At 38.6% G+C, this 27,426-nt stretch overlaps 1 protein-coding gene across 2 annotated transcripts; it reads right to left on the bottom strand.

Moving 5' to 3' along the window:
- Window positions 1-533: 533 nt before the first annotated feature.
- On the bottom strand, window positions 534-25,807 carry LOC126976204 (cyclic GMP-AMP synthase-like receptor). 2 transcript variants are annotated; one of them, XM_050824555.1, is made up of 6 exons: window positions 25,764-25,807; window positions 9,402-9,634; window positions 8,051-8,228; window positions 6,964-7,033; window positions 2,003-2,592; window positions 534-1,457 (listed from the first exon to the last, which is right to left on the bottom strand). In XM_050824555.1, the coding sequence occupies exons 2-6, from the start codon at window positions 9,614-9,616 to the stop codon at window positions 1,110-1,112; spliced, it is 1,401 nt and encodes a 466-aa protein (XP_050680512.1). In that variant the 5' UTR covers window positions 9,617-9,634; window positions 25,764-25,807; the 3' UTR covers window positions 534-1,109. The 2 variants fall into 2 exon arrangements, with proteins under 2 accessions (XP_050680512.1, XP_050680432.1); XM_050824475.1 differs by lacking the exon at window positions 25,764-25,807 and adding an exon at window positions 18,021-18,234.
- Between the last annotated feature and the right edge of the window lie 1,619 nt (window positions 25,808-27,426).

Here is a 27,426-nt window from a genome sequence, read left to right on the forward strand (position 1 = left end):
GCTGCGGTTGCATCACTAGTTTTAGTTCCGCAGACTCTCACTACATGGCCAACAGCGCCAAAATGGCGAATATCAAACAGACACAAAAGCACTTTTACAGCCGCCAGTCGAGTGGTATACCTATAGTTGAGGTCAGTGATTTGTACCTATAACTTTAGAACATCCTATATTATGCATGGTTGTAGAAAAAATTTAGCGTTATGGCGTTTTTTGCTACAAGGTAGCTTATACTTGATAAGCTATAATATACCTAATTACTAGAATAATGCTATAAAGATTTGAAAATAATTACAGGAATAAAATTGAAAATTGACCGACGGTTTTCCGAGGCAACCACTGCAGTTTTGTTTTCTTTAATACCCCAATCCATTTTACTGATTTTAATATTATCCTCGAAAAAATGTGAAATTGTGGGGAATGATTGAAGTTTCTAACATAGGTAACAAAAAAAATAAATTTCAATTTTCAAAAAATTATTAGAAGCATTAAATCTTGAGTGTTTTTTATTAATATTTATTAAAATATTTGATTACAACAAGCTTAGTATTACGTATGCTTATATACCTGATTACATAATATATTATAATTACCTAAACACAAAATAAGAATTACAGTGTACATTTGATGACGTCAACTGTGTCTAGGTGTCTGGTTTGGGGCATATCTGCTTCTCAAGTTTCTTTCCCATTTTGTACCATATTATGTGTTTTTCGTCTTCTAATTCTTTCTATTACCAAGAGTAATAATTGGTTGCAAGTATTTTGATCTTCCAATTTAGTAGAACTAAGTTGTGTACGAATATTTAGTTAGCTGCAGAGAGTGATTCTGCGAATGCGATTGCGCGTTTCATTCCTTGTACCTACTGTTTCAAATGTAGCACAGTCATACTTTTTAATTACACCAATTTTTCAGCATTTCAGTTCGTCGATAGTTGGTGGGGTACGCCAGATAAAAGGTATTTAACCTCGCCCCTTACACCTCAATCGGATGGAAAAATCATCGTCGTAACGTTCAATAATTCTAAAATCCTAAAACCTATCCCTTTGGAAAAATAATACTTAGAAGAGCTTCATCGATGTTATATATATCTTCATGAATATATGAACAAGCTAATATAAATATAAATAATAATTCTGCTCAGGCGGAGTCAGAAGATATTTCACTGCGCTTCTGTAGTCGCTTTGCAAATCCTGTATAAATTTATTTACTTTTAGAGCATATGCATCCAAAACAATATTATCTATGTGCCGTATTATATTTTGCTGCCTGTTCCAAAAGTATGGTATGTTTTTATTGATTAATGCTGAGTGGAATTTACGAAGCATCTGCTCAAAAATTATCGCAACGTTTTCCCTGCCCCAACGGGGGTCTCTTTCATTTGCTTCCAAAAGGAACAATGTTTTGATGTAATAACTTGCAATTTTTTTCATTTTTTGGGTGTCACGAAAGTTTTTTAGCTGAAATGAGAAATAAATTCTAAATGCAAATTAATTATACTCGTCCATAAAGTTCAAGTGAGTTAAAGTGACTATCGAACTAACAATAAATGTAATATACTTCAGTATTTTATAATGAATGATTTATAAGGTCAAGCAGCCCTAAAAGGCTGCTGAACATTATTCGACAAAAAATTACCGCAAAAGTAAATATCTAACAAAAATCTTAAAGTACCATCATAAAAAATTTAACTACCATCGAAAAGAATTATTCATGGCCAACTTTGCTGATAATTCTTTTCAAATCATAAAAACAGTTTATATATATAGTTTATATTTGCACGAAAAAGATTGTGTGACAATTGGAGGACTGCCAGGGTCTTATAAATGTTAACAATTACTTAGGAAATGTAAGCCCAAGCTAATTTAGACCTACTTGTTTATTATGGCTGTAGGAATATGACAGTAAAGCGGGTCACGATTCAATTTTGTCGACAGTACCGACTCTTTAACGTATGGTAGTTAAAAAATATTTTGAATACTTAAATTATGTGCATATTACTCACCAATCGAACGGCCTGCCGCAAATTATTTGAGTCATGTAATAAACAACGCTCTTGCTCGTGGAGCGAAATTCGCCAAGAACGTTTTTCAATATAGGCGCACTGCCCTTCCTTGTTGGGCTTAGGCACAACCAACCAATAACCCTTGGAGCATCCCAGCGGAATCGAACGGTAATTTCGACCAATGGGCCATCTCGTCTCCGGGAATTTCAGAGCTGGAACCAAGTCTACATCCAGGCGGAAGCTTGGGCGTTCTATGATCAGTGTGCAGGCCGGTCCACTGGCTGAAAGACGAATATTGTACAGGATTCCGTCGACGTCTAGTGCTGGCGAGTTGTCCTGCCTCGGAAACGTGTTCAGAGCTCTGTCTACGACATGTCTAAACCAACTCGTGAACTTCGCTCGTGAAATATAGTTTCCCGCGTCAAGCCAGCTGTGGGCAGCTCTGTTGATGACACAGTCGGTCCCATCCCGAATCGAAATGTTCTGGTATTGCCTTCCCGCTCGAAGTTGAACGAATCCTGGATACGTCTGCTCTATTTCGATATCGTTTTCGTTAATTCCTCTTCCGGTATTTACTGGGACACCTATCACTGTAAGAACGTTTTATTAATGAAAAAAATTCCCACAGGCATAATATTCGAACCAGCTTCAATTGGAAATTTATATTTGCAACAGTTGGATTGTCATGGCAGTGGTAGTGACACGTGCTTGTCAGCTGATGACTAAAATAATATTAAAATTTACTGTTAAATAGGTCTTATTTAACTCTGTTAAGGGGCGTCAACTAATTCGCGGGAATATCTTATTAAAGTGCTGTCAAAATGTAAATCCAAGATGGCGGCTGCAAAAAATTATCAACGTTTTCGTCATGGGTTTCGTTTTCATGGTATTCAAGGTTGCTCAAACTGATAGTGCTGTCAAAATGCAAATCCATGATAGCGGCTGCAAGAAATTATAAACTTTTTCATCATGGTTTTTGTTGGTGCTGAAGCCGATAGTGCTGTTTAGTACTTTTGAAATGAAATTGTGTGTTCACCTTCCTCCGTATTGAAAAAAATGAACACGGGATTGTACTTTTTCTTTATCCAAACCAGCACCTTCTCTGATGAAATTGACTAAAATAATATTTTGTTATCTCTTTCAGTTCACAATCACGTTCCCAATTTTTTTTTTATGCAATAGGAGGACAAACGAGCTTACGGGTCACCTGTTGTTAAGTGATCACCGCCGCCCACAATCTCTTGCAACACCAGAGGAATCACAGGAGCGTTGCCCAATGGCTTCGTTTGGCTTCTTAGGCTGAGCTAATAAACAGACCGCCTCAAAACTATACCGTCTGTGAAGAACATTTTAATGCTAAGGATATTCATACGGGAACCTAACGTGAAAAGCTTAAAACTAATTCATTATCATCTCTTCATCTACCAGATTTACAAAAAAGGATTTACAAACCGTGTGGTGTCGTGGGACACCAGATAGAAACGAAGTTGCTTTTAATATAAAACATTAATTTCAAGTTATATTAATCAATGTAATCTTAAATAATTATTCATTCATTATATCATCATCATTATATATATATATATATATATATATATATATATATATATACTAGCTGACCCGTGTGTTTATTTTTTAATTTTTTTGACATTTTTTTTAAATTTGTTGGATTATGAGTCAGCCTTAAAAAATACATACAACTTCAAATTTTCACCCATCTACGATCAACAGTTACTTTTGTATCGCGATTTTAATATCGGCAATACAACGTTTGCTGGGTCAGCTAGTATTAGATATAATTGATATGATTTGATTATGATTTTTATCTATAAAATTTTTAACAAAAAAAACTACTTTACAATAGTACATTATTGCAAAGGCCGGGAAGGAGGCAAATGCAGGTCGAGTATGAGTTTGAAGGCCGAGCCGTACGCGAAGGCGAGGACTTCACTAAATACGAGACAGGCAATTGCCATTTCCCGCCGAGGCATCCCTATATCCCGAGGCATATATAGTGTTTTTCTCAAAACAATGCAGGGAAATAAAACACACTTTTTATGTATAATATAAATTAAAAGTATTTAAATTCCCATATTTTTTTTTAGTTTTAGAAATCTCATTAAAATACGCCAAAAATACTGTTTCGGAGAAAATGTTCACTTTTTCTAAAACTAACTTTTTGAGAGAAGTCGCCAAGGGGATCAGTTACGAATAAGGCCGATATAAATATCATTATGTCATATACGGAATAAACACTCTCGAAAACCTCGATAGTGATACCCATATTGATTTTATTGAAAAAGTCACATTCGCCATCTTGGATCTTAAAATAGATGTCATATTCGAAATTGACCATCCCAAAAACCTCAAAAATGATACCCGTCTTGATTTTATTGAAAAAGTAACATCAGCCATCTTGGATATCAAATTAGATGCCATATTCGGAATCGACACTCCTGAAAACCTCGAAAATGATACCCATATTGTTTTTATTGAAAAAGTCACATCCACCATCTTGGACCTCAAAATAGACGTCATATTCTTATGAATATGACGTCTATTTTTTTACACTCACGAAAATCTTGAAAACGATGATTGCCCATAGACATATTCGTTGGACGACTGTAAAGAAGAGTTTCTTAAGACTGTGGTAGAAGTGAAACTTCAACGGACAAAGTTTAAAAACAAATATTTCAAGGTTTCTTGTCAATATAGCAAATAAAATATTTCCAAGAAAAACATTCAATAAATGTGTTTAAAAATATTTAAAAAAAAATCCACAAAAAAGATTACAATATAAGTATTTCTAAAAAACATTATTTAAATAAAATTATTTAAAAAAAAACATATTTCAAATAAAATTATTATAAAAAACATTTTGAAAAAATATGTTTCAATAAAGGTATTTATTTTAAATATTTTTCAAAAATCTTACGCTATTTTTAACGTTTCGGAAGATTTTTGCCGGCTAACGGCCGTTCCCAATATTCAGTCTATCTCTTACTTGAGATAAAAAACTATCGTTGACTTTTCTGTCCCAATAAACTTATCGATGGTAACTCACCTTATCCGTGCGCGCTGTCTGTCAATGGGACGACGTATAGCTTACCAGCGCTATAAAGTTTGTATGGAAATTGCAATTCACGCATCCCAATATAAGGCGATAAGAATGACTTATCGGGTATATTGGGTCAGCTTCAGATTATTGACAGGTAATTACTGACAGTAGAAGGTAGTAATTTATCTCTATCTGTAGATAGTATATTGAGAAAGTCCGTAAGGCACCCGCCGTAACGCCAAAAAATACAGCCGACTTGAAAAAAACTCTTCCTTTTTTGAAGTTAGTTAAAAAAATTATTTGACAACCCTATTGCTTCATTGGAGTGTACGCACGTGTAGAGGTAAGTTTTTATCAACGAGGCTTACTTTCCATACTGATACATATTTCTACTGTGCCCAAAAATGCTATGACGATCGATCCTGCGCTCATCAACGTATTCCGGCGATCTTGACCAGATCGTCGGTCCATCTTGTGGGGGGCATACCAACACTAGTGCGTTGGTTTGAGACGAATAAGCTGCACTTGAACAATAAAAAACAAAGTGTTTACGGTTCATTACACCAAACACACCGGAGGTACAAACCAACGTACTTATAAATGACCAGAGATTGGAACTTGTGGACACTACGGTCTTCTTGGGTATCACGTTGGATAAAAAGCTTCAGTGGGGTCCACATATTGCCCATCTAGCAGATAGACTCAGCTCTGTGGCATATGCAGTTAGAAAGATTAGAAAGTACACGAATGTTGCGACCGCTAGATTAGTGTACTTCAGTTATTTTCACAGCATCATGACGTACGGTATTTTACTATGGGGTCATGCTGCTGACATTGATATAGTGTTTGCTCTGCAAAAGGGACTGTGCGTGCGTATCAGCTTGGTTATAGACAGTCTCTCAAAGAAAAATTTAAAGAAATAAATATTATGACTGTTCATTGTCAGTACATTTATGAAAATTTAATATACGTTCACAAAAATCGTCAACTTTTTGCTCTTAATAGTGATTTTCATTATTATAACACTAGAAATAAGGGATTGCTTGTAACTAATTCTTAGTTCATAGGATACATAATAGCTTTAAGGGTAAATGTATACACTTCTATAATAAAGTCCCAGCCACTGTTCAGGCATTATCTATAAATAAATTTAAATGTTTTATAAAAAAATGGTTCTGTCGTAAATACTCCACTGCTGAATATCTAAATGATCGGACAGCCTGGGACTAGATTGTGATTATTTTATAGCGATAGAAATTTCTGTACAATATTGCATATTTTTATCGAAAAGAGTGCAAAAAAAGAATGCTGGGAGAGTTTCTTGCGCTTCTTCTTCTTGTTCTTCTTCTTCTCTCTCAGAGCTCCATTTGTTTCTAGTAGTTATTAGGAATGACATCAAAAAGAATTCTAAAGGAATTAATTTTGAGAAAATAAATGCCTTTTGCCTTTTATGCCTACGTCTTCCGGTACGTGGTCGCCATCTGTCCATTAAGCTATGTGCCCTGCCCGCCTCCACTTCAGTTCCGTTAGCTGGGCTATGTCGTTAACTTTGTTTCTCCTACGGATCTCCTCATTTCTGATTCGATCTAGCAGGGAAACTCCGAGCATAGCCCTCTCCTTTGCCCTCTGAGCAACCATCAGCTTCCTCATTAGGCCCATAGTTAGCAACTGCCCACCAGTGCGTATGAAATCTTATGTGTATAAGTAACCGAAGCAGCGAATGCCCATTATATAGAAGTGGATGAGGTGTTCACGCGGCTACCTCTTGCCGTAGATCCGGGAGCCCTAGTATGTTAAAGTACCTACTGTTCTATTAGCTACTAGTATTGTGCTTAAGATTAGCACTATGTATACTATCAATTTCAACCCGGAGAAGGTCTTCAGGATATAACACAATACGTACCGATATCCATATCAAATTCATCTAGCCTATTGATGCGAAGTCGATCGTAATGACTGCCGGCAAACCGGATCTGGAGATATACAAACATCTTAAATATTACTTGTCGAAGTCAATTGTGTGGTACAGGAATAAAAACCGTCGCTTGGCGTCCCCCGCGGATCCTCCGCGTTTTATTTGCCCGCCACCAAACGTCCCCCGCCTATATTCATAGGCGACAAGGCCCGCTGGATGGCGGTTTAAACTTCATATCCCATCCGTGTCAAAGGCGAAGTTAAATTAGCTGTGGACGACCGCAAACTAACCTCCCTCCTTTGCGACATGCGGATATATTTCCAATCATATGCTATCACGGAGGTGACGAAACTTCGGGTCGTTTTAAGAACAGTCCCCAAGGAGATCAGCGTCTCCGATATCGTAAGTGAAGGAATGATAGCCTCCGGTTCGTTCCCCGACGAGTTACCGTCGCCCTTCATACGGTCACTACGTTACTAACTTACATTTACATAAACACAATTACAGCAACACAGACAAAAATAAATACGCAGACACGGACGGACAAACAAACACTCAATAATTTGTTATGTATATTACAGCCATTGTAAAATTTTCTATTTGATTAAAAGAGTGGCAGTTGAGTTTCTTCTATGTTCTTCTCACGAGCTAAACTTTTTTCGAACATACGGTAAATTCAGTAATTTAAAAGAAATATTTATAGTGACTTTTTTTTATAGAAAATGAAGACAAACGAGCGTACGGGTCACCTGGTGTTAAGTGATCGCCGCCGCCCACATTATCATGCAACACCAGAGGAATTACAGGAGCGTTGTCTTAAGGTTTGTCGTATCGTCCCGGAAACACCAAGTCGTCAACAAGGAAGCTCATTCCACAGCTTTGTAGTACGTGGAAGAAAGCTCTTTGAAAACAGCGCTGTGGAGGACCGCTGTTCAGAATTCAGCAGGATCCGATTCATTCTGCATGTATAGCAACAAAACTTAGATAAATTCATAACATTTAAGTAAACATGGACAAATTTATGCCCAACTCACTAAATTGTAATAAAATAGATATAATAAATATTATCACTTACATCACTGGAATACCGGTTGTAATACTCATCTACTGTCTTCATTGTGGCGTGCAGTCTGTAGAAGATGTTCGTAAATACATTGTAATAGAGTTTAGAATCATCTTTCCGTAAGGTGACGCATCGCGCAAGGATGTCCCCTAGTAAGGCATTCAAGTTTGATAGGTTTGGTCTCTCCGATCTGAAATTCAGGCAATAAGTAAGACAACATAATTATCTATGTGAGTAAATAAAATTTATAATCAAGAAGTCTACCAAGTATCTATAATTTCGCGTGTAGAAAGAAAACCGATGGAAATGGGTTCCGCACCCTCATACAACATATTTAAATACTTTTGTAAAAAATAAATATATTTGCTGGGCCGCCCGTTTGGGATTCTCCAATTTGGTTTATATTAGCGACTATAGGAATACACGCTGCCATAATTTTAGCTGTCTTGCTATATAGGAGTTTCTTAGATAGAGCCTGTAGAAAGACAAACCTACAACGGAATTCAACTAATTGGGTTTCGAAGGCCTAAGGTCTTATAAGTTAATAAAATTTATTTTATAAAAGTATAAAAGTCTAACTTGAACTCTATTTTTATAACAGCTGTCTTCTTAAACTCCACTTTTTATCGAGACAAACGGACGGGTGTGGGTGACCCGATGTAAGGTGATCAATCTCTTGTTAAACGAGAGAAAGAGAGGTAGATGTACGCGCTTATTGCGAAGATACTGATATCGTATTGTCCTGGGCACAGCAAGTAAGGAAGTTCATATTAAAGATAGAAAACATTTAATATATTATTCCAAGGATAGGTTGTACGTGAAAGGAAACCTTGAAAACCGCACTGTCGAGGAATGTCACACATTCACATAGTGAGGATCACCCGAAAAAAACAGAACGCTCCCATTGATAAATGCGGTACAAGAAGTAAGCTAGTCATGACTTGGCGATGTCTCTTCGCAGCGTCAAGTAATCGTACCGTCCACAGGTCAGTACCTGGGATCCAGTGATTCCTGATTGTTCGAGATACTAGCGTGCACCACTCTAGAGATGAGAATATGTCTCCATATGTCACCAAACCCGCTACTCATGTGGGCCGGCTTGAAGTAGTTTCTCGCTCTATTGAATTGGCTTTGCCTTCCAGATGACCGTGGAATTTCGATTTAGGCAATTACTCGATATTTTGAGACCCAGCATTCCTCCCGGAACTTAACCCAAAAGTGCAATAATTACACTAAATGCGTGAACTTGAATCTTATGGGGGTTTAATTGAACAAGGTTCATTTTAAACCATATCGGGACCTTCTCTAGAGTGGATACTATTTTAATAAAATTACTTTCACATAAATTAACTTACTAACTCACCCAACCATGCTGTTAATGTTATTTGTTTGAGAGTTTCTATCTCTTCTCTGGTCACCAGGAAGGTCTCTACTCGACTGTGCGCTACTACTTCTGGTCATCATGTATAAGCTGCCCAAGATGGCCGCTCCTCCCGCAATAATTCCCCCTATCTGGCCCCAATTCCAACCACCATCTCTTCGGTTTTCATGCACTCTATTTGTATTATTGTTACTCATTTTAGTTCTTTATTTTGCCTGAAAAATGGAAATAGAAAAAGAAAAATCTTTTTTTAGAGAAAAATGTTTCCTTGCGATCCTAAAGGTCAGCAACGCATCTACTGACGTCTCGCTGATGTCCATGTGTGGTCACACCACAAGTTCCCGTAACATGAGCCTCTTTCCCGTTTGTCCCCGGATTGATATCGTAGCGTTCATTATTTACTCGAATAAGTAAGTCGAAATCAATGAGTATTTTTGTTGCATTACTTTACACAGCTATATAGGATATTATACTAGTGCCAATGAGTTTCTTACAACTTCTTAAGGTTGTAGTTCCTAAATTGTAAAATATAACCTTGACATCCATAGTGTTATTTTGGACCTAGCTGAGACAATGATATTTGACTTGAAATATTATTAATCGCGACCGGCGCACTATTGGGCGCTCTAGAATTTTTTTGTTTCTCAATATTACTATCGTAAAGGGTTGGAGACCATCTCGAAGGTTTTTACCGTGTGTAAGGACTATGTTGCATAACTAACGACGATTTCAGTAAAGTTGAGTTCATTAAAGATTCAAGAGGTCCGTGGAATAAATTTCACTTAACGTTAATTGTTTTCAAAGAAGTTTAGTTAATTTTGATCGAATTTAAATAAAATAAAGCCCACCCAACATAAAAATTGTTCTGTAACTTGATTCATACGGAAAGTAGTAATGTTATGCTGGTCAGTAAACTGAGTTGTGTTTGTTGATACTTCGAGATAACGCCATGTACACACGCACTGAAATATATTCGTCGGAGTAATACTTGCACGTGTTATTGTACCGTTGTATAAGGTTAGGTTTATAGAATTTACACAACAGCTCCACATAGACAATTAATACAAAGACGAATACCTAACGCAAGAAAGCCATTTGACTACACCTACCAAATAACAAGGACCTGCCCTCGTTTAGTAAAATTTAGTTCCGAGTCAAGGATATTTATGTTTGTTTTAGTAAATAATAGTTATTCCTAATGTTAGTTGCATCAACTAACATTAGCAATACCAAACAAATTAAAGTACCGGTTAAGCAAGAAATTAGTTGCACCATTTGATAATTTTAAGATGACGTCATAACTTTGGCTGATAAACGGAACCGTCCAATCTTCGCCGGTTAAAGCTAGTGTTTATGTTAAATAGCGACTTGTCATAAGATTCAAATAAATATTCGATATTGACTTGATATTTCACTTTTTAAATTTAACTTTAGCTATGCCAAGGAATACGATGGTGCAACACATCAATCATCAATTTTAAAGTCAGCGTTACTCTTAACGTTAAACGATAGTCTCGAGAGTCAGTGCTCTCCATATGCAGCAGCCGACCCGACACACGTTGACGAAGTTGATCGTGAAGTTGAACGTCGCTCCGCTCTGAGCCCTTCAGGCGATGTAATAAAACCCACCTCTTACGAAGAGGTGAAGCTAATCATTAAGGAGCTTCACTCCAAGAAGGCCCCGGGACCCGACACTATAAACAATAGGGTTCGTAAAATCCTACCCTCGACTCTTATTACTTTATTGGTTACCATTTTTAATATTCTATTGTCTAATAGCGCGTTCCCGAATATAGCGAATGGAAAGATTCCCGAATAGCGAATGGAAAGATTCCATTGTTATCGGTATCCCAAAACCCAATAAACCTAAAGCTAATCCGAGTAGCTATAGGCCTATTAGCTTAATTAACTCGATCGGGAAACTTTACGAAAGATTAATTCTCGCGCGTCTTAATCATTACATCGCGGAGCTCAACCTGATACCCGACATAGAGTTCGGATTCAGAACCGCTCACTCGTGTCCCCAGCAGGCTCACCGACTCACCGAGTACGTTCTCGTACGGCGTCAACTTCACGCTACCACGGCAGCCGTGTTTTTCGATGTCGCGAAGGCATTCGACAAGGTATGGCACAACGGCTTAGTATTCAAGCTGTATCAACTGGGAGTGCCAGACAGGCTCGTGCGCATCATACGAGCCTACCTTACTGATCGCTCCTTCCGATATCGAGTAGAGGGCACCCTATCCTCACCCAGACCCATCAGGTCTGGCGTGCCACAGGGTTCAGTCCTCTCTCCCACTCTTTTCTCGCTCTTCACGAGCGACATTCCCAAGTTTCCGAATGTCCAGCTCGCTCAGTACGCTGACGATACGGCACTCTACTTTGGCTCCGCTCTATTGAACCGCTCAACCTTGAGCAGGAACATTACAGTGCTTCAAGCCGCCGTCGATGAACTAGGCAACTGGTTCAGAAAATGGCGGATTGAAGTGAACCCCACCAAGAGTGCAGCGGTACTCTTCGGTAACGCGAATAGCATCCGCGCTAAAAAACGACCGACCGACGTCATTAAATTGTATGAAACACCCATACCGTGGGTGAAGGATTACAAATACTTAGGAGTCACGTTCAACAGCAATATGAACTTCAAGAAACATATTGATACGGTATGCAATAGAGCCCGATTTGTCCTCAGTCGCCTTTATCCACTTGTGTGTGGGCGAAGCAAACTTCCGCTCAAACACAAAGTGACGCTGTACAAAACCATCGTACGGCCCATACTGTCATACGCAAGCGTCGTTTTCGCGCACACCCGACCGAGCTACTTACGTCGTTTGCAAGTAGTTCAAAATAAATTCACGCGCATGGCAACCGGAGCCCCGTGGTTCATCCGAAACGTTGACCTTCACCGCGACCTAGAGCTTCCGACGATAGCTCAACACTTTAAAGAGATCTCGCGACGCTTCTTTGACAAGGCGCCTAACCATCCCAACATCTTGGTTAGGAAGGCATGCGGGTACACCCCCCTTCACCATAGTCTCAACCCAATAAGACGTCCCAGACACGTAACGGTAGACCCGGATGACGACATCACCATCGCGAACGCGACACCCACACAAACACCGATACAGACACGCACACATCGCCTTCGCAGGCGTAGGCGCGGTCAACCACCGCAAACCACTGGCACTCGTCACTCTGACGATGGCCAGCGGCCCGCACCCTAGATACGCCACACATTGTTTTGATACCCGACGAGATGTTAGTCCTCGTCCTGTTATCGTTTCACTACACTCACTAACACACGGACTGACTGACGGACTGATATACACCACTTACACAACCACAAACACACTTCACAAACAGACACAAACACAAACATACATGCACACTAACATTTACACTACTTACACACATACAAACATACATACATACAATCATAAACACATACATACACACTTACATACATTACACTAAACATCACCACACTCGCCGGCGAGTGTGTTCTACTCATCTTTTCATCTTCATTTTCATTCTCTCTCCTTCCCACAAGCACACAGCCGGTCTGAGGTTCGAGTCTCCTTAGGAGACGCCCCGCGACTGTTGTTGCGTAGTCTTTGCGGCCTCCACGGCCCACGTCCTACTTCGCTGTGAAAGCCAGGGCTGCTAACAGCACAGAGGAGGTTTTAGTCGGTATGGGGCGTCCGCTTACGCGGACACTCGAGTCCGACATATTACGCCCCGTTCCGGGGCGTAAATACGTAACAGTATTTCCTCCTCTCAAAAAAAAAAAAACAAAAAAAAGTCTTAACGTTAAAGTAAGACTTCAGTTTTTTTTGTTTTTTAAAAAGTTAAATAATATATTTGTTATATTCGAAATCATTGGCTAACACCAAAATATTGCCTTATCTTTTTGATCAGGCGTTGCACTAAAAAAAATCAAAATGCCTATTTATCTACAAGAATGGTAAATATATGCTATAAATTGCATCTAGGTGACCTGTAGATGCAGCTGAGTTATATAATTTAACAATTTCTAGTACAAAAATCAACTCAGAATTCCCAAAATCGTCGTATTCGATGATTTATCTATTATATCTTTATATTATTTAGATGCCTGCATGATATGGCCCGGGTACCTGGTGGTGACAGAAACCCCATTTATTATAGTTCATGGAACACCAATGATAGGTACCTAAATCTCTGAGCTGCAATGAATCATCGATACAATGATTTTAATAGGAATTGTTAAATTACATAATCCAGCTGCATCTGCAGGTCACCTAGATACATCACACAGCCACTGCATGCTCATTTATACACATATTTACGATTCTTGTATATAAATAGACTTTTTGTATTTTATAGTGCAACGCCTGAGCAAAAACATAAGGCAATATTTTGGTGAGAGCCACTGATTTCAAATATATAAGTTAACTATATAAAAAATAAGAAAAAAACTAAAAAAAAACTGTCTTGTTTCGTACGGGTCTGGGTTTTTTTCTATGGGGCGTGACCTTCATTCATTCTTTGACTTTAATCTCAACTTTATCGGCGTATGTGATGCAACTCTTGACATGTCAATTTTGTGGTTTTAAAAGTAAGTAAGCTAAAACTTACTGGGTGGATGTTCAATAGAAATTTTGTTGTAGAATAATGGAACTAAATTACCTTACACAAGTGGTATATATATATTAATTTAGGTTCTTATTAAGGTAGGCATTGCCTAAATGCCTATAATGCATGCCCCTGTAACTGTGTATAATTTATATAGTATATTTTATGCTACATCAATATTTTTTTTTTAAATAATAACCAATAACCTTAACGGGGGTTATTCTTGTAATCGAGTAGGTATATGAAGAATTATTTAAATATTATTATTTTATTGTAATTTGGTTTGAGCTTTGATGGCCTTGTTACCAATGCTCTAAATAAATAAAACAAAAAGAATGAGATGTCATTGCCTGAATTATTTGTGTTACGAATATATAGATATTTCTAACTCTGAAACACGCTGCATCTTATACCATATAAGTATGATTCCGATCGGTTTTGTAGTTTTTGGAGTATAACCGACGGAAAAACCGGCTTTCCATTTTTTAGTAAGTATAGATAAGTCTATACATCGCCTTATTTATGAATGTTATTTTGGTTGATAAATTCGCAGAAGTGAGATTCGATGTTTGGTTGGGCATAGAGTATAGAGGTGTCTTTATTCGTTTTAATACAATGGTGTTCATTTAATAGCTTATGATAACGATATGTAAATATTTTACGGATGTCCGTTTGAATATTCGTATTACTGTTTAGCTCACCAACATATTAAATAAGAATTGTATTTACACAAAACAAATCATTAAAAAAAACGATTTACTAAATGAAAAGCGTTACATACTACAGGACAGAGTGACAAACACTCAGTCAAACAGTCTTTTTTTATTTTAGTAATCTATAGACGAACTATGAACTTTGTAACTACTTCTTTTTTAAAAAATCTGCGAACGGATGTACGTGAAATTTTATACAGTCAAAGTTTATATGGTGAAGAAAAGCATTAAGCTATTAATTTTATAGAAGATGCCTTACTTAATTAAAATAAATATTTAAAAAAACTACTGCAAGAATGACACACAACATACACACACATACATTACAGAGGTCTTTGACAAATAAACCCTTATAAAGTACTTAATAATTAAATGAATTATGGTCGAATTTCGAGCTCTGGACAACCACTAGTTATTAATAATGCGACCAAGTTTTAATTAAAGTTGAAGAATGGATAGTTACCACCTCGTAAGTTTATTACACATAGGATCGTACAGCCAACATTTTGCTTTGATAGGCAGCTGGTGAAATGCCATCAAAATAGGCTGACTAACTGAGCTGCTGGGCTGCTACATGTCTGTCTCAGTTTGATAAATGTCATTATAGTTATATAATTTAAATAATAATATTGTTTGCATGTTTTCAAGCAATCTTAATAAGAATAATAATAATAATTATGAGTTACTTATGTAAATTGAAACAAAATGCTAAAATGTATGTAAAGGTATTTAGTAAGTACCTACATATTGCGTAATATGTTAACATTATTTTATTATTTGGTAGTTGTCTCGTGACAGGCATCGTCATGCCACTGCCTGTGGCGGCGACGTGGGGCGGGTCGTTCCCTTCCCTACAAGATGGTCGAGGGAGGCGATGGTTGGTCCACGCGCATGCGCATGTGGTGACTGTATGATATTGTTACTGGGAAGTCTGCTTAATGTTTTTTTTATTTCCTTTTTTTAATTATCTTAAAGTTATTTTATATTTTATTTAATAAAATGCTCGTATAATGCCTTTATTTATTTACGGTATGTTTGGATTGATGCATCAACTGTAGTCAATAACTCTGGTATTTATAATTATTAATTTGCATTTTTTTTTTACTTACTCGTGTAAGTTTTTTTTTACCTTTGGACGTTTGAGTATATTTGTTGCGTCACTTTGCATTTATTGTAATTGAAATGATTTGTAAATTGCATTAAAAATAAGAACTTGTAACACCTAATCTGTGTGGAAATGAGCAACCCTAGCGTTTCTTGCTCATTCTTCTCTGAGGAAATCTGCCTTCCGAATGAGCTGTATGAAAAAAAAATGTAATATTTCAAGTGTAATATGATTTGCCTATGAAATAAAAATATTTTTGATTTGATTTGGCGCCATATTGTTACGCCATGGTCTGACAAAGCAGACAAAATGAACCGGGTAACAAAACTGTATGTATTTTTGAAATAATAGGTACCTATTTAGTTGAAAAAATATTAGTACGTGTTAAATTTAAGCGTGCTTAATATAAAACTAATTGCCAACAAGAACAATTATGTATGATGGAGCACAAACATTTTACAGTTGACAGTAGTTTTCAAACTACCTACATAAATAATGTTATCATTATATCAAAATAGCATGAAAATTACAGTTTTTATTGTTAATCGAGTAAGTATGATTACAACATTCTAAGAGTGCCGGGCGCAGTGTGATGTGATCGGCTCATCTAGCATTATGTAACATCTTCGGTCGTTCTGTATTGTGTTACGAGTTACGACTCAGATCACATTGACACTGTAATATGGACCGATGATGCTGTTTAACATTAGGTGGATCATCTGCTCGTTTTTTGTCCAGGTGATAGGAACGATGAATGATTTAACTAATAAATTCCGCCCTGATAATTGACCACCGTCCGCACATATAAGAGCCAAAAATACACTATCTCGGTTTGAATGTGTAATCTCATACATTCGGACAGTAAATACTTATAAGTAAAAAAAAACAAAGTACGCAATATAAATAGAAGTTGGATCATCTGCTCGTTGTGTCATTCACTTTCATAAAAACATTTACTGAAGGTGATAGGAATGCTTAAACTAGCAGGAGCAATGCACCGTTCACACAATACCGATGTAAGAGACGTAATTATTAATATAATATATCGATAGGAATAACTAATAAAGTTTTATTTCAAAAAGGACAAAGGCGAGCTTGCATGTATTGGAACCTACTGATAGAGATAGCACGGTGTAAACATAGTTATACTTGTAGTTGTAGATAGGGTTCAAAGTAACAAAAAAGCAAATGATAAGTAGGTACTTACTTATGCCTAAAATAGTGGGAGATAAAAGATAAACATATGACAAACTATAATTATTATTAATGTTATTAATTATACTAAGACGTTATTTATATTTATATTTGAATTGTTAAATTTAAAGTTAATTGAGTAAAAAAAAAAATTGGCTCTAGTGCACCCAATAGGAAAATAATTGATAGTGTGACACCATTCGTAAGTCGATAAAAATCAATCTAAACGGCAAAAAAGCAGCCATATTTCGTACCCAAAACGTGATGTTATACCCTTAGAATGTAGGGCATAAGGCTGATTAAGCGTTTAATATTGATTAGTCAATATTTTGGTTACTATATATACACCACGACCTAACGGGAGCAAGGGCAGTACTTAGTCAATCGCCAGTTTTCTATCCCAATAAACGTGTTATATATAGTACTAAATCTACCATATTATCTATATTCTCTCCACTGTTTCGTTAATAATTATATTTTTGTGTAATAAACATTTCTTTTTAAAAAAGGGAGATTTTCCTTTCGGCATAACAGTGACAAAGATTTTATCACTATACCATATCCATGGTTTATTCATTATGCAAAATGTGACAAGTCGAGGTCATTCCCCTTCTTAACTGAACCGCATAATAAACGTTACACCTCGGCTTTACACACAATGTAATGATTGGTCATTGGCGACCAATAATAATAATAGCCTGAGTTATTTATAAAATATTAAAATACCTAGTTAATATTGTGTGTCATAATTTTTAGTCAAGTACTATAAAAGCTAAAAACTGATGGTAAATTGTGTCACTGTGACTGTGTCAGTTTTAATTTTTGGACGAGATTACTTTGACAATTGACGTTGCTGTATAAATATACCTACTCATTGTATAGAAATATATTTCAAATTACGATAATTTTAAACTAGTAAAATATTTCTATAATGTTAATACCTACTAAATAATATTAATTATCAATTGAACATACCGGATTTGTACTCGTAGTAAAACAATAATTATTTTAGTTTATTTAAACACACTGTAACGACTCCACAATTTTATTTTATTTAATATAAATAACCACTCCTGTACTCCTACTGCACAGAACACTATTACTCTAATCCTACTGTCATCAACGTCCACAAAGTATAGACTATAAATTGATATCAATATGATGCACATTGCAAAATTGCCAAAAGTGTGCGTCGATGCTAGTTATACGTCTTCGCGGCAGCAAAGAGGATGTAAATACTACCTACGTTCAGAAGTGGGCGTATAAACCTCGTTAGAGTAATAGTGTTCTGTGGTTTAAACGATAATCATGATATAATGAAGCAGACTTTAATTTAAACAAATAAGCATGTTGGTTAATTTAAGCACTTATCGGTCATTTGCTTATTTTAAGTTTATTTATCTTTTGCGTTATTGCGACTATGTAGGGATTTAAGTCCAATTTGGTGATGAAACTTGGCTAAATTTTTGTGTCTTGCCTTGTGCACAAGATATTAAAATTAATATAACTGTAAATTAATTTAATATTTTCTTGTAGGTAGGTACTTATTATGAAAATTTTCTACAAAGACAGATTTGTGTGACTTTTATAAATAGTGTTAGAGTAGGTATAATTTAGATTGTCTGTGTCTTATAAATATTCTAAATGACATAAATATAAGTATAAGTAATAATAGATATTTTTTTACAAAATATCAGTATAAAAAGGTGAATAACTGTGTCAGAATGGCTAGTAAGAAAATAAGGTCAAGTTACTAGATTTTGTTTTTTTTTTTGTTTTCCAAACAAATCAAGCAACTAAAATCACTGAATGCGATTTTTGTAAAAAAATCATCCTATTAATTGACTAATACAAATCTGAAACATTACTTAATATGGAAACATATTGGCATAAATGACGATTTTATTTTAATCATTAACGTCACGTTTTTCAACGAACAGCTTAAATAAGTTAATAAGCAGATAAGCAGCGAAAGTGACTTTTAAAAATAAGTTAAACGAACAAGTCTGCTTATCGTTATAAGCAGTTATGCCCACCTCTCTTAAATAGTTAAGAGGCGGGACTGCCTAAGTAAAAATTGAAATTTAGTTTAGTATGTTACGTGTGTGTGAAGTGATTTGAATGTTTGAAATAGCAGTAATTACAGTATGGCGATTGGCGACGAATTATAATCCGGCTAAGTTAGAAAGCGAACAGTTGCTTAAAATGTAGTGGATTTCGGCTATCTCCATTTTTTACAAGATTATATCCGTCATCTGTCAATCTATCAATGACTGCACGTTTCATACAATCGAGTAAATCGCTTTTTCCTTAGAGTTTCGCTAGGCTGCGCGGCAGTGCCAACTGCCAACGGCATACTGAAATCTATACCCTATTAGCCTCCCGTTTTGATTGTGCATTTCAGAATCATTGGGTGGGAACAACTTTAAGGGTGGATAAAATATAGTGTCCGTCTAGACTCCAGGCGTCCACCAATAAATTAAAAAATGTATTAGCATAAGTTACTAACAGTACTAACTACTACTAGTTTAACTCCGCCTCCATATCCTTCCCTATATCAAAGGGTTGGTATGGTGCCGGTCCCAAGCCCGGATAAAGGAGGAGGGAATCCAAGCCAAGTTGTGAGACGTACCGTGACGAGGGCTGCGTGTCTGGGGGAGAGCTCAGACTTTAACGGTGTACCTCCGATACCTGGGCACCTCGGAGTGTTATTTTATGCCCTTCGGCCAGTAAGCGGGGCTCTGCTGGTTCGTGACCTTTATTTCCCTAGCTTCTCGTGGGAACAAAGTGTAGGAAAATAACATTTTAAGTTCTATTTTGTCGACCATAGGTGCAAACCTATCTATCTCGGAACCCGAGGGTGAGCGGCTAGACGCCCCCAAGGGAACCGAAAACTTACCTCAGGCCGAAAGACTAATCCCAGGCGAGCTGGCAACCGTTAAGGAAACCACAACGCCTACGGAAACAGACTCGAAACTGAGAAATATAAAGACGAAGCCAAAGAAGCTGTCCGGTGCAGCCCGGAAAAGATTCAGAAAGCTTCTCCAAACGGACATGCCTGTAGAGGAAGCCAAGGCGTTAGCCAAAATGCCTTGGAATGACCTACAGAAAGCAGGTCACAACCCTCCACCACCTGAAGCGAAAGCTGAAAAACGTGGCAGGTCAGAGGAGATTTCTCCGAAAACCCAGCCGAAGAAGTTACCCAGGCTAGATGACACTCAGTCAACCTCGGGAAGACCTAGCTTCAAGGAGGTAACCGGGTCCTCACGTGTGGGCATTCGACATACCCATACTATGAGCGAGGACGAAATGCGGAAAGTGCGCCGCGCACTTCTTGCTTTGATCACCGGGGCTGAACAAGGTACCGGGCCGACATTTTTGGGCTTTGCCCACAAGCCTGGCTGGATTCTAGTGACTTGCGAAAATGACTTCAGCCGAGAGTGGCTTGTGGACAAAGTCAAGGATCTGAAGCCGTGGCCGGAGGCAGAGCTCTCATGCATGTCGGAGGAACAACTGCCCAAACCCTCCATAGCCACGACTTTTCTGCCGAATACTGAGGCTGACACAGTCGAAGAGGCACTGAAGCTGATCCGAGCGCAAAATGCGGGACTGAACACGGAACACTGGAAGGTGCTCCACGCGAGGGAGGACAAGGGAGGCCAAGTGGTCACTTTTTCCTTGGACGATCCCTCCGCGGAGACTCTGAAAGAGTCCGAGTGCAGAGCTGCCCTTGGTTTTAGAAAGATCAATTTTAAGATCAAGGGCGTCTCTGAGGGTTCCGCAGCAGCGAGTGGACAGCAACCCACCCAGACCAGCGGGCCTGTGCGACCGGGAACATCCGGGATCTCAAAGACCCCGCTACGGCCGGCTGCCCCCACAACTACGTTCCGGGGCAAAGGGCCGATGTCGAGGAACGTCTCAGGTCCCCTCAGGGGAGGGAAGGATCAGAGTCGGGCTAATTCTGGCCGCGGGCGGAAACACCCATACCAGAAGACAGACCGACCTAAGCCTTCCACCTCCAGTGGGATCCAATGACGCTCCGCAGAAATAGGGCGAGGATACTCCAGGCAAACCTCCACCACGCCAAAGCTGCTACTGCAGTAATGGAGAAATGCCTTGCGAGTGGTGAAATCCTCTTTGCCCTACTACAAGAGCCGTGGGTCAATACCGGCAAAATACTGGGACTGAACACCGCTGGTAAGTTAATCTACAATACCAGCGGATCAAAACCCAGAGCTTGCATAGTCTTCAACAAGAACACTAATTTCTTACCTGTTACAGAGGTCTGCACCGACGACCTTGTTGCGGCGTATTTCTGTTTCGAAGGTTGGGAAGGCACCAAAGTGATCGTTTGCTCGGCGTACCTTCCATATGAAGAAAGAGACCCGACAACAGAATTGGCGAGAGTGGTCGAGTATGCACGACGCAACAACGCCGAACTGATTGTCGGGGCCGACGTCAATCAGTTCAACCACACAACTTGGGGAAGCAGCGACGCAACCACAGAGGTGAGCAACTTCTTAATTTCTTAGACACTAACGGCCTACAGGTACTAAACAGAGGTAATAAGCCAACCTTCGTTACCTCAAACAGGCAGGAAGTTCTAGATATTACTTTCGCTACCGACAACATTGCCAGGCGAATATCAAACTGGCGAGTCAGTGATGAAATTTCGCTATCGGATCACCGTCACATAGCATACGACATCTTGACTTGCCTCAAAAAACAACTATATACGTTTAGGGATCCAAAGAAAACAAACTGGACTGTCTATAAAGAGAAACTCAGGAGTAATTTGGAGAATATCCCTAAGCGCATCAGAACCCTGGATGAGCTAGAGTTGGCAGTGAAAGTAACCACGGATGGCATCACTGACGCCTACGAGGCTAGCTGCCCTCTCTCCTTACAACACTCAAACAGGAAAGTGCCTTGGTGGAATTCAAACTTGAACAAACTAAGGCAGAAATCCAGAAGGCTGTTTAACAGGGCTAAAAAAACTCAAGAATGGGAACCTTACAAAGAAGCCCTAACAGATTACAACAGAGAAGTTAGGAAGGCCAAACGAGCATCTTGGAAGAGGTTCTGCGAGGATATAACTAAAATTCCCCAAGGATCCCGAGTACACAAACTGCTCGCCAAGGACAAACCTAGCCAAATCGGCCTGCTTAAGAGACCAGATGGATCTTTTACAGCCGACGACGTAGAAAACGTAAGAGTACTGATGGCCCACCACTTTCCGGGGGCTACCTATCAACCAACTGTAGCAACGCCTACACAACGGCCTCTTAACGAGGACTGGCGTAGAGCGGCAAAGATAATCAGACCCCGGGATATAAGGTGCGCCATCAAGACTCTGAAACCCTACAAGTCAAGCGGTCTAGACAACATTTTTCCAGCGCTTCTTCAAAAAGGCCTGGATATCCTAGTACCGCTACTAGTCAAGATATACCGGGTAAGCTTTGCCTGGGGCTATCTTCCAGAGCAATGGACTAGGGCTAAAGTACTATTTATACCGAAGGCAGGCAGAAAGGACTACTCCCTGCCAAGCTCCTTCAGACCCATTAGCCTAACCTCCTTTCTCCTGAAGGTTATTGAGAAAGTCTTGGACAGACACATAAGAGAGCATGCTCTAAGCCTAAAGCCCATTCATAGTTCTCAACACGCCTACTGTAGAGGCAGGTCTACAGAAACGGCCCTTCTACAACTTGTGGATAGAGTCGAGAAGGCGTTACAAGACAAACAGATTGCACTTTGTGCGTTCCTAGACATTGAGGGCGCCTTTGACAATACCCCGACAGACACGCTAGTGAAGGGACTAATTAACAAAAATGTAGACTCCACCACTGTCAAATGGGTAAGGTCAATGCTCTCAAATCGCAAAGCTCTAATCTCCCTCCATGGGACATCACTGGAGCTATACACTACGCGAGGTTGCCCACAAGGTGGCGTTCTTTCGCCACTTCTATGGACACTAGCAGTAGACGAACTACTTAGTAAGCTGGCAGAACTCAGAATTGATGCACTAGGGTACGCAGACGACCTAGTTATTATCGTCAGAGGTTTCTGCCAAAGCTTACTAAGCTCTATACTGCAAAAGGCGCTAAACACCATCTCACAGTGGTGTACAGCCAACAAACTGTCAGTCAACGCAGGAAAGACTGTTATTGTGCCATTCACGAGGAAACGGAGACTTAACAAACTGAAGTCTCCCACCTTGAACGGCTCTACTTTGGAATTCTCAGCTGAGGTTAAGTATCTGGGAGTCACATTCGACCAGAAACTCACATGGAATTCTCACATCGACAAAGCCGTGAAAAAGGCTAAAACAACCTTGGGTGTATGTCGACGTCTGGTAGGGAGACATTGGGGAATGCGCCCCAAGATCTTCCTATGGCTATTCAAAGCAATTGTGAGACCAACAATCACATACGCCTCCATTGTGTGGTGGAACAAAGCCAACCAGAAAACAACTGCAGACAGACTAAATAGCCTGCAGAGACTTGCCTGTATGTTGGTAACCGGAGCCATGACGTCTTCTCCTGGTGCGGCCATTGAAGCAATGCTAAACCTACCGCCTCTTCCACTGTTCATACAGCAAGAGGCGAAGGCAAGCATGCTGAGGGCAATCGCCCAGGGGGGTTCATGTAACTGGATGTCGCAAACGCTTAGGACCTTAGAGGACTCAGTTATGCGAGACCACATATTAGGCATGTTACCTGATCAGATGATTCCACAATTAATCTCTGTTAAACACTATATCGTGGAACTACCTTCCAGGGACGACTGGATGAACAACAAAGTCACGTGGAAGGACGGGAGCCTCATGTGGTTCACCGATGGGTCCAAAATGGAAAATGAAGTCGGCTGTGGGGTCTATGGAGAACGCCCCAGGTTTAAATCCAGCACAAACCTGGGAAGCTTTACCTCCATATTTCAAGCAGAGGTGTACGCCATCCTGGAATGCGCGGAAACCAATATCCAAAAAGGCTACTTCAATCATAACATATACATTCACTCTGATAGTCAGACAGCATTGTTGGCTTTAGACGCTGACTTGACGTCGTCTAAGTTAGTCAATAATTGCGTCGAATGCCTGAATTCATTAGGCATGAAAAACAGAGTGATTCTCAGATGGGTCCCAGGGCACGCCGGAATCATAGGCAATGAAATGGCCGATGAGCTCGCAAGAGCTGGGGCTAAAGCAGTCCGATATGGTCCGGAACCCATTTGTGGACTGCCAAAGAGCGCCATCCGACACACCCTGAGTAACCAATGTAAACAAGAAGCACTTAAACGCTGGAACAACTCTTCAGGTTTAAACCACTCTAAAGCACTGATAAGGGCATTCAACAGCAGCTATGCGAATGAAGCCCTATCATTGAACAGGAAAAATCTATGCATACTCACTAGGATGCTAACCGGGCACTGTCGCCTAAACAAGCACCTCAGTGTGGTCGGCATCAGAAGCGACAAGGCTTGCAGGTTCTGCCTTGAGGATGATGAAACAACATGAATAGTCATCTACTCTGCGACTGCGGCCCACTAATGCATAAGCGTAACACAATCTTTGGCAACTACTTCGTACCTCCAGATAGTGTTTGCAACACTCGCGTCAAGGAACTACTGCGGTTCGAAAAGGCGGTAGGGCTTGACGATGAGCTTTAGTATGAGTGGCGAACACAATAGTCCAATTCTGGACGCGGTGTTACTAGGAACCTTTTAGGACCAGGAAATAGCCACCCTCTTCAAATAATAATAAATAATAATAACAGTACTAACATAAGTAGGTAGATAATAAAGATCCTTGTAACTAGCAGACTATCAATTTATGGATATTACATACTTATCTGAAATAATTAAAATATTATTACAAATAATACTGTAAAATTTAATTATGTTGCCATTTTTTTATTCAATACATCGCAAATTGAATTATTAAGTATTTTTAAATTTACTTTTGCATTAGCGAACCATTCCTATGAACTGTTATTAGTTTGAATTATTTAAATATAATAGCGTAATTTAGCAATAATGGTAACAGTATTCGACGGAAATCCCCGTACTTCATGGTTATGAAATCTCCGCGCAAGTAATGGTCTACATTCCCCGCAGCGTATCGAGCACACTTATTCGATTTAGACAGAATTTATAAACAAGACTTAATTAATGGGTCATGGTTATATTCTTTCTTTGAATCATTGAAAATCATAACAATATGTAGGTACCTATGTTAGTTAAAGTTTAGTTGTCAGATCGAGCAAGTCTTCACAAAATTCTGCCCCATATAGAAATTACGGAAACACGTAGGCTTAAAGTTGGACATATTCCGGTCCAAAGTTATATCCATGTTGCTATGTAGATGCGAGACGCGAACGATCACAAGAAACATTGCTTTCGCCATATACTGTGTACCTTTAGGTACTTATAATGTAGGTACTGGCCCGAGAAAATCTATCCTATCGAAACTTGAACTAGATTGTGAACTAAATTGACCATACACTCCGATGGGATTCTTTTTTAATGTTTTTTTCTCCTGCGATTTATCTTCATAACATTAACGGTTAAATAACATATTGTGTGTATGGTAGGTTATCCAGCGATAAGTCCAAATTAAAATTAATATCCTGCTGCAGGTTTAATAATTTTTAGTTTGTTTAACTAAGCCAGTTCGCGCTAAGTTTATTTTACTAAATAATATTAATTATCAATTTAACATACCAGATTTGCACTTGTAGTTTTTTAATTAAGTTTATTTGCACACTGTACCTACTCCGTAATGACCGACAACTAACCGATTAGTGAATACAAAATATAATAGTTACAAATATTTAATATTAAAATGACCACTCCTCTGTTTACTGTTATCAGTCTCCACAAAGTATAGAATATATTGATAACAAGATTACACATTACCATTACAAAAAATACAGTAAAATTTAAATATTTTGCAATTTATTATTGGTTACATCGCAGATTCTTAAGGATTTTCAAATTTTAAACACTATTCCAAAATAATATATTTATAATATGCACTAAAAAATAATTGCGTATTCTCGGGAATCGGTATCCTCCCGCCGCGGCCTCACCTCGTGCGTGCGACTCAAGCACATCTCACCTATAGGTAACTATCTATGTAGTTACAAAACTACGTTGGCTGACACCAACACCGCCGCAGAGCTCTGGCTGCACATAATTGAAGCAGCTCTGCGTTGTTCGCGGTCAAATGGATCAAGCTGATACTGTGGTGCGCCAGACCAAAGATGACAGCAATACTACATATGTGGCCGGACCTGCGCTTTGTAGAGCGAAAGAATGTTGGCTGGCTTGACATATTTATGACACCCAGCTTCTTCGACTGGACCTGTGGGGCTAAGCGCGTCAGTCCCTACAAGAATTAGTACTGTAGTACCTACCTATTTATTGTTTATTTCCAATGACGTTCTATACATATAGACAATTCACGTCATACAAAAACAAAGCCGAAATATGGCACATGCCACAAATGACACCTTAATAAGCTTCGACTGCGATATCTATACATTTCTGCGTTTACTCCAGTTTTTTAAAATATTATTGGGCAATAGGCAGCAATGTAAACATTTCTCCAGTTTAAGCTGCGTATTTTGAATTTAGAACCCGATTTGGACAGTGACATCATGGAGTAGCACTAAGCATTTTTTAAAACCCTGACGAAAAAGAGGGTTGCTATAAGTTTTACGTTTGTCAGTCTGCCCCTATAGTCTGATAAAAATCTATTCAGTCGGAAGTTTTTTACGTTTTTTTTATGAATAATCACTCATATTATAAAGGTATATCTTCGTCATCCATAGCATACATTAACTATCTGCAACTAATGTTGGTTTGACAACAAAATAATATTGACTTAAAATTACGATTACATACCTATTAATACATATTATAGGAAAAAAACAGCTATTTTTATAAGATGATATTATACTAAGTAAGGTACAGTTTTAGTTAAAGAAGTCAACCCTAATGTGGTCAAAAGAGGTAAGAGTCACGCGATAGAAAGAGAGGCAACTTCTACGTGATTAAAAATGTTGGATGGTAGCGCTGTGCGATCTGAATTACACCTTATTTTATTATAACCGCAAGAGTCCCTATTTCGCTATCTGTAACAGCGTGATTGACCTCATACAGACTTCATTGTGCCCTGCTTCGTTATAAACATCTCTTTGATACAATTTGACCCAATGTCGTAATAACCATTACATCATCCAAACGAGTGTTGTAATGAAATTCTGTACAACATTATAGTATCCGTTTTCATAATAACCTTTGGATGATATTATGGTTACTAGGGCTGGCTTTTTTAATGTTAGCACTAAGCTAACTGTTTCAAAATCTTTTATAGAGGATT

The sequence above is a fragment of the Leptidea sinapis genome, chromosome 1 (genome assembly GCF_905404315.1).
Source record: "Leptidea sinapis chromosome 1, ilLepSina1.1, whole genome shotgun sequence".
Taxonomy (NCBI): Eukaryota; Metazoa; Arthropoda; class Insecta; order Lepidoptera; family Pieridae; genus Leptidea; species Leptidea sinapis.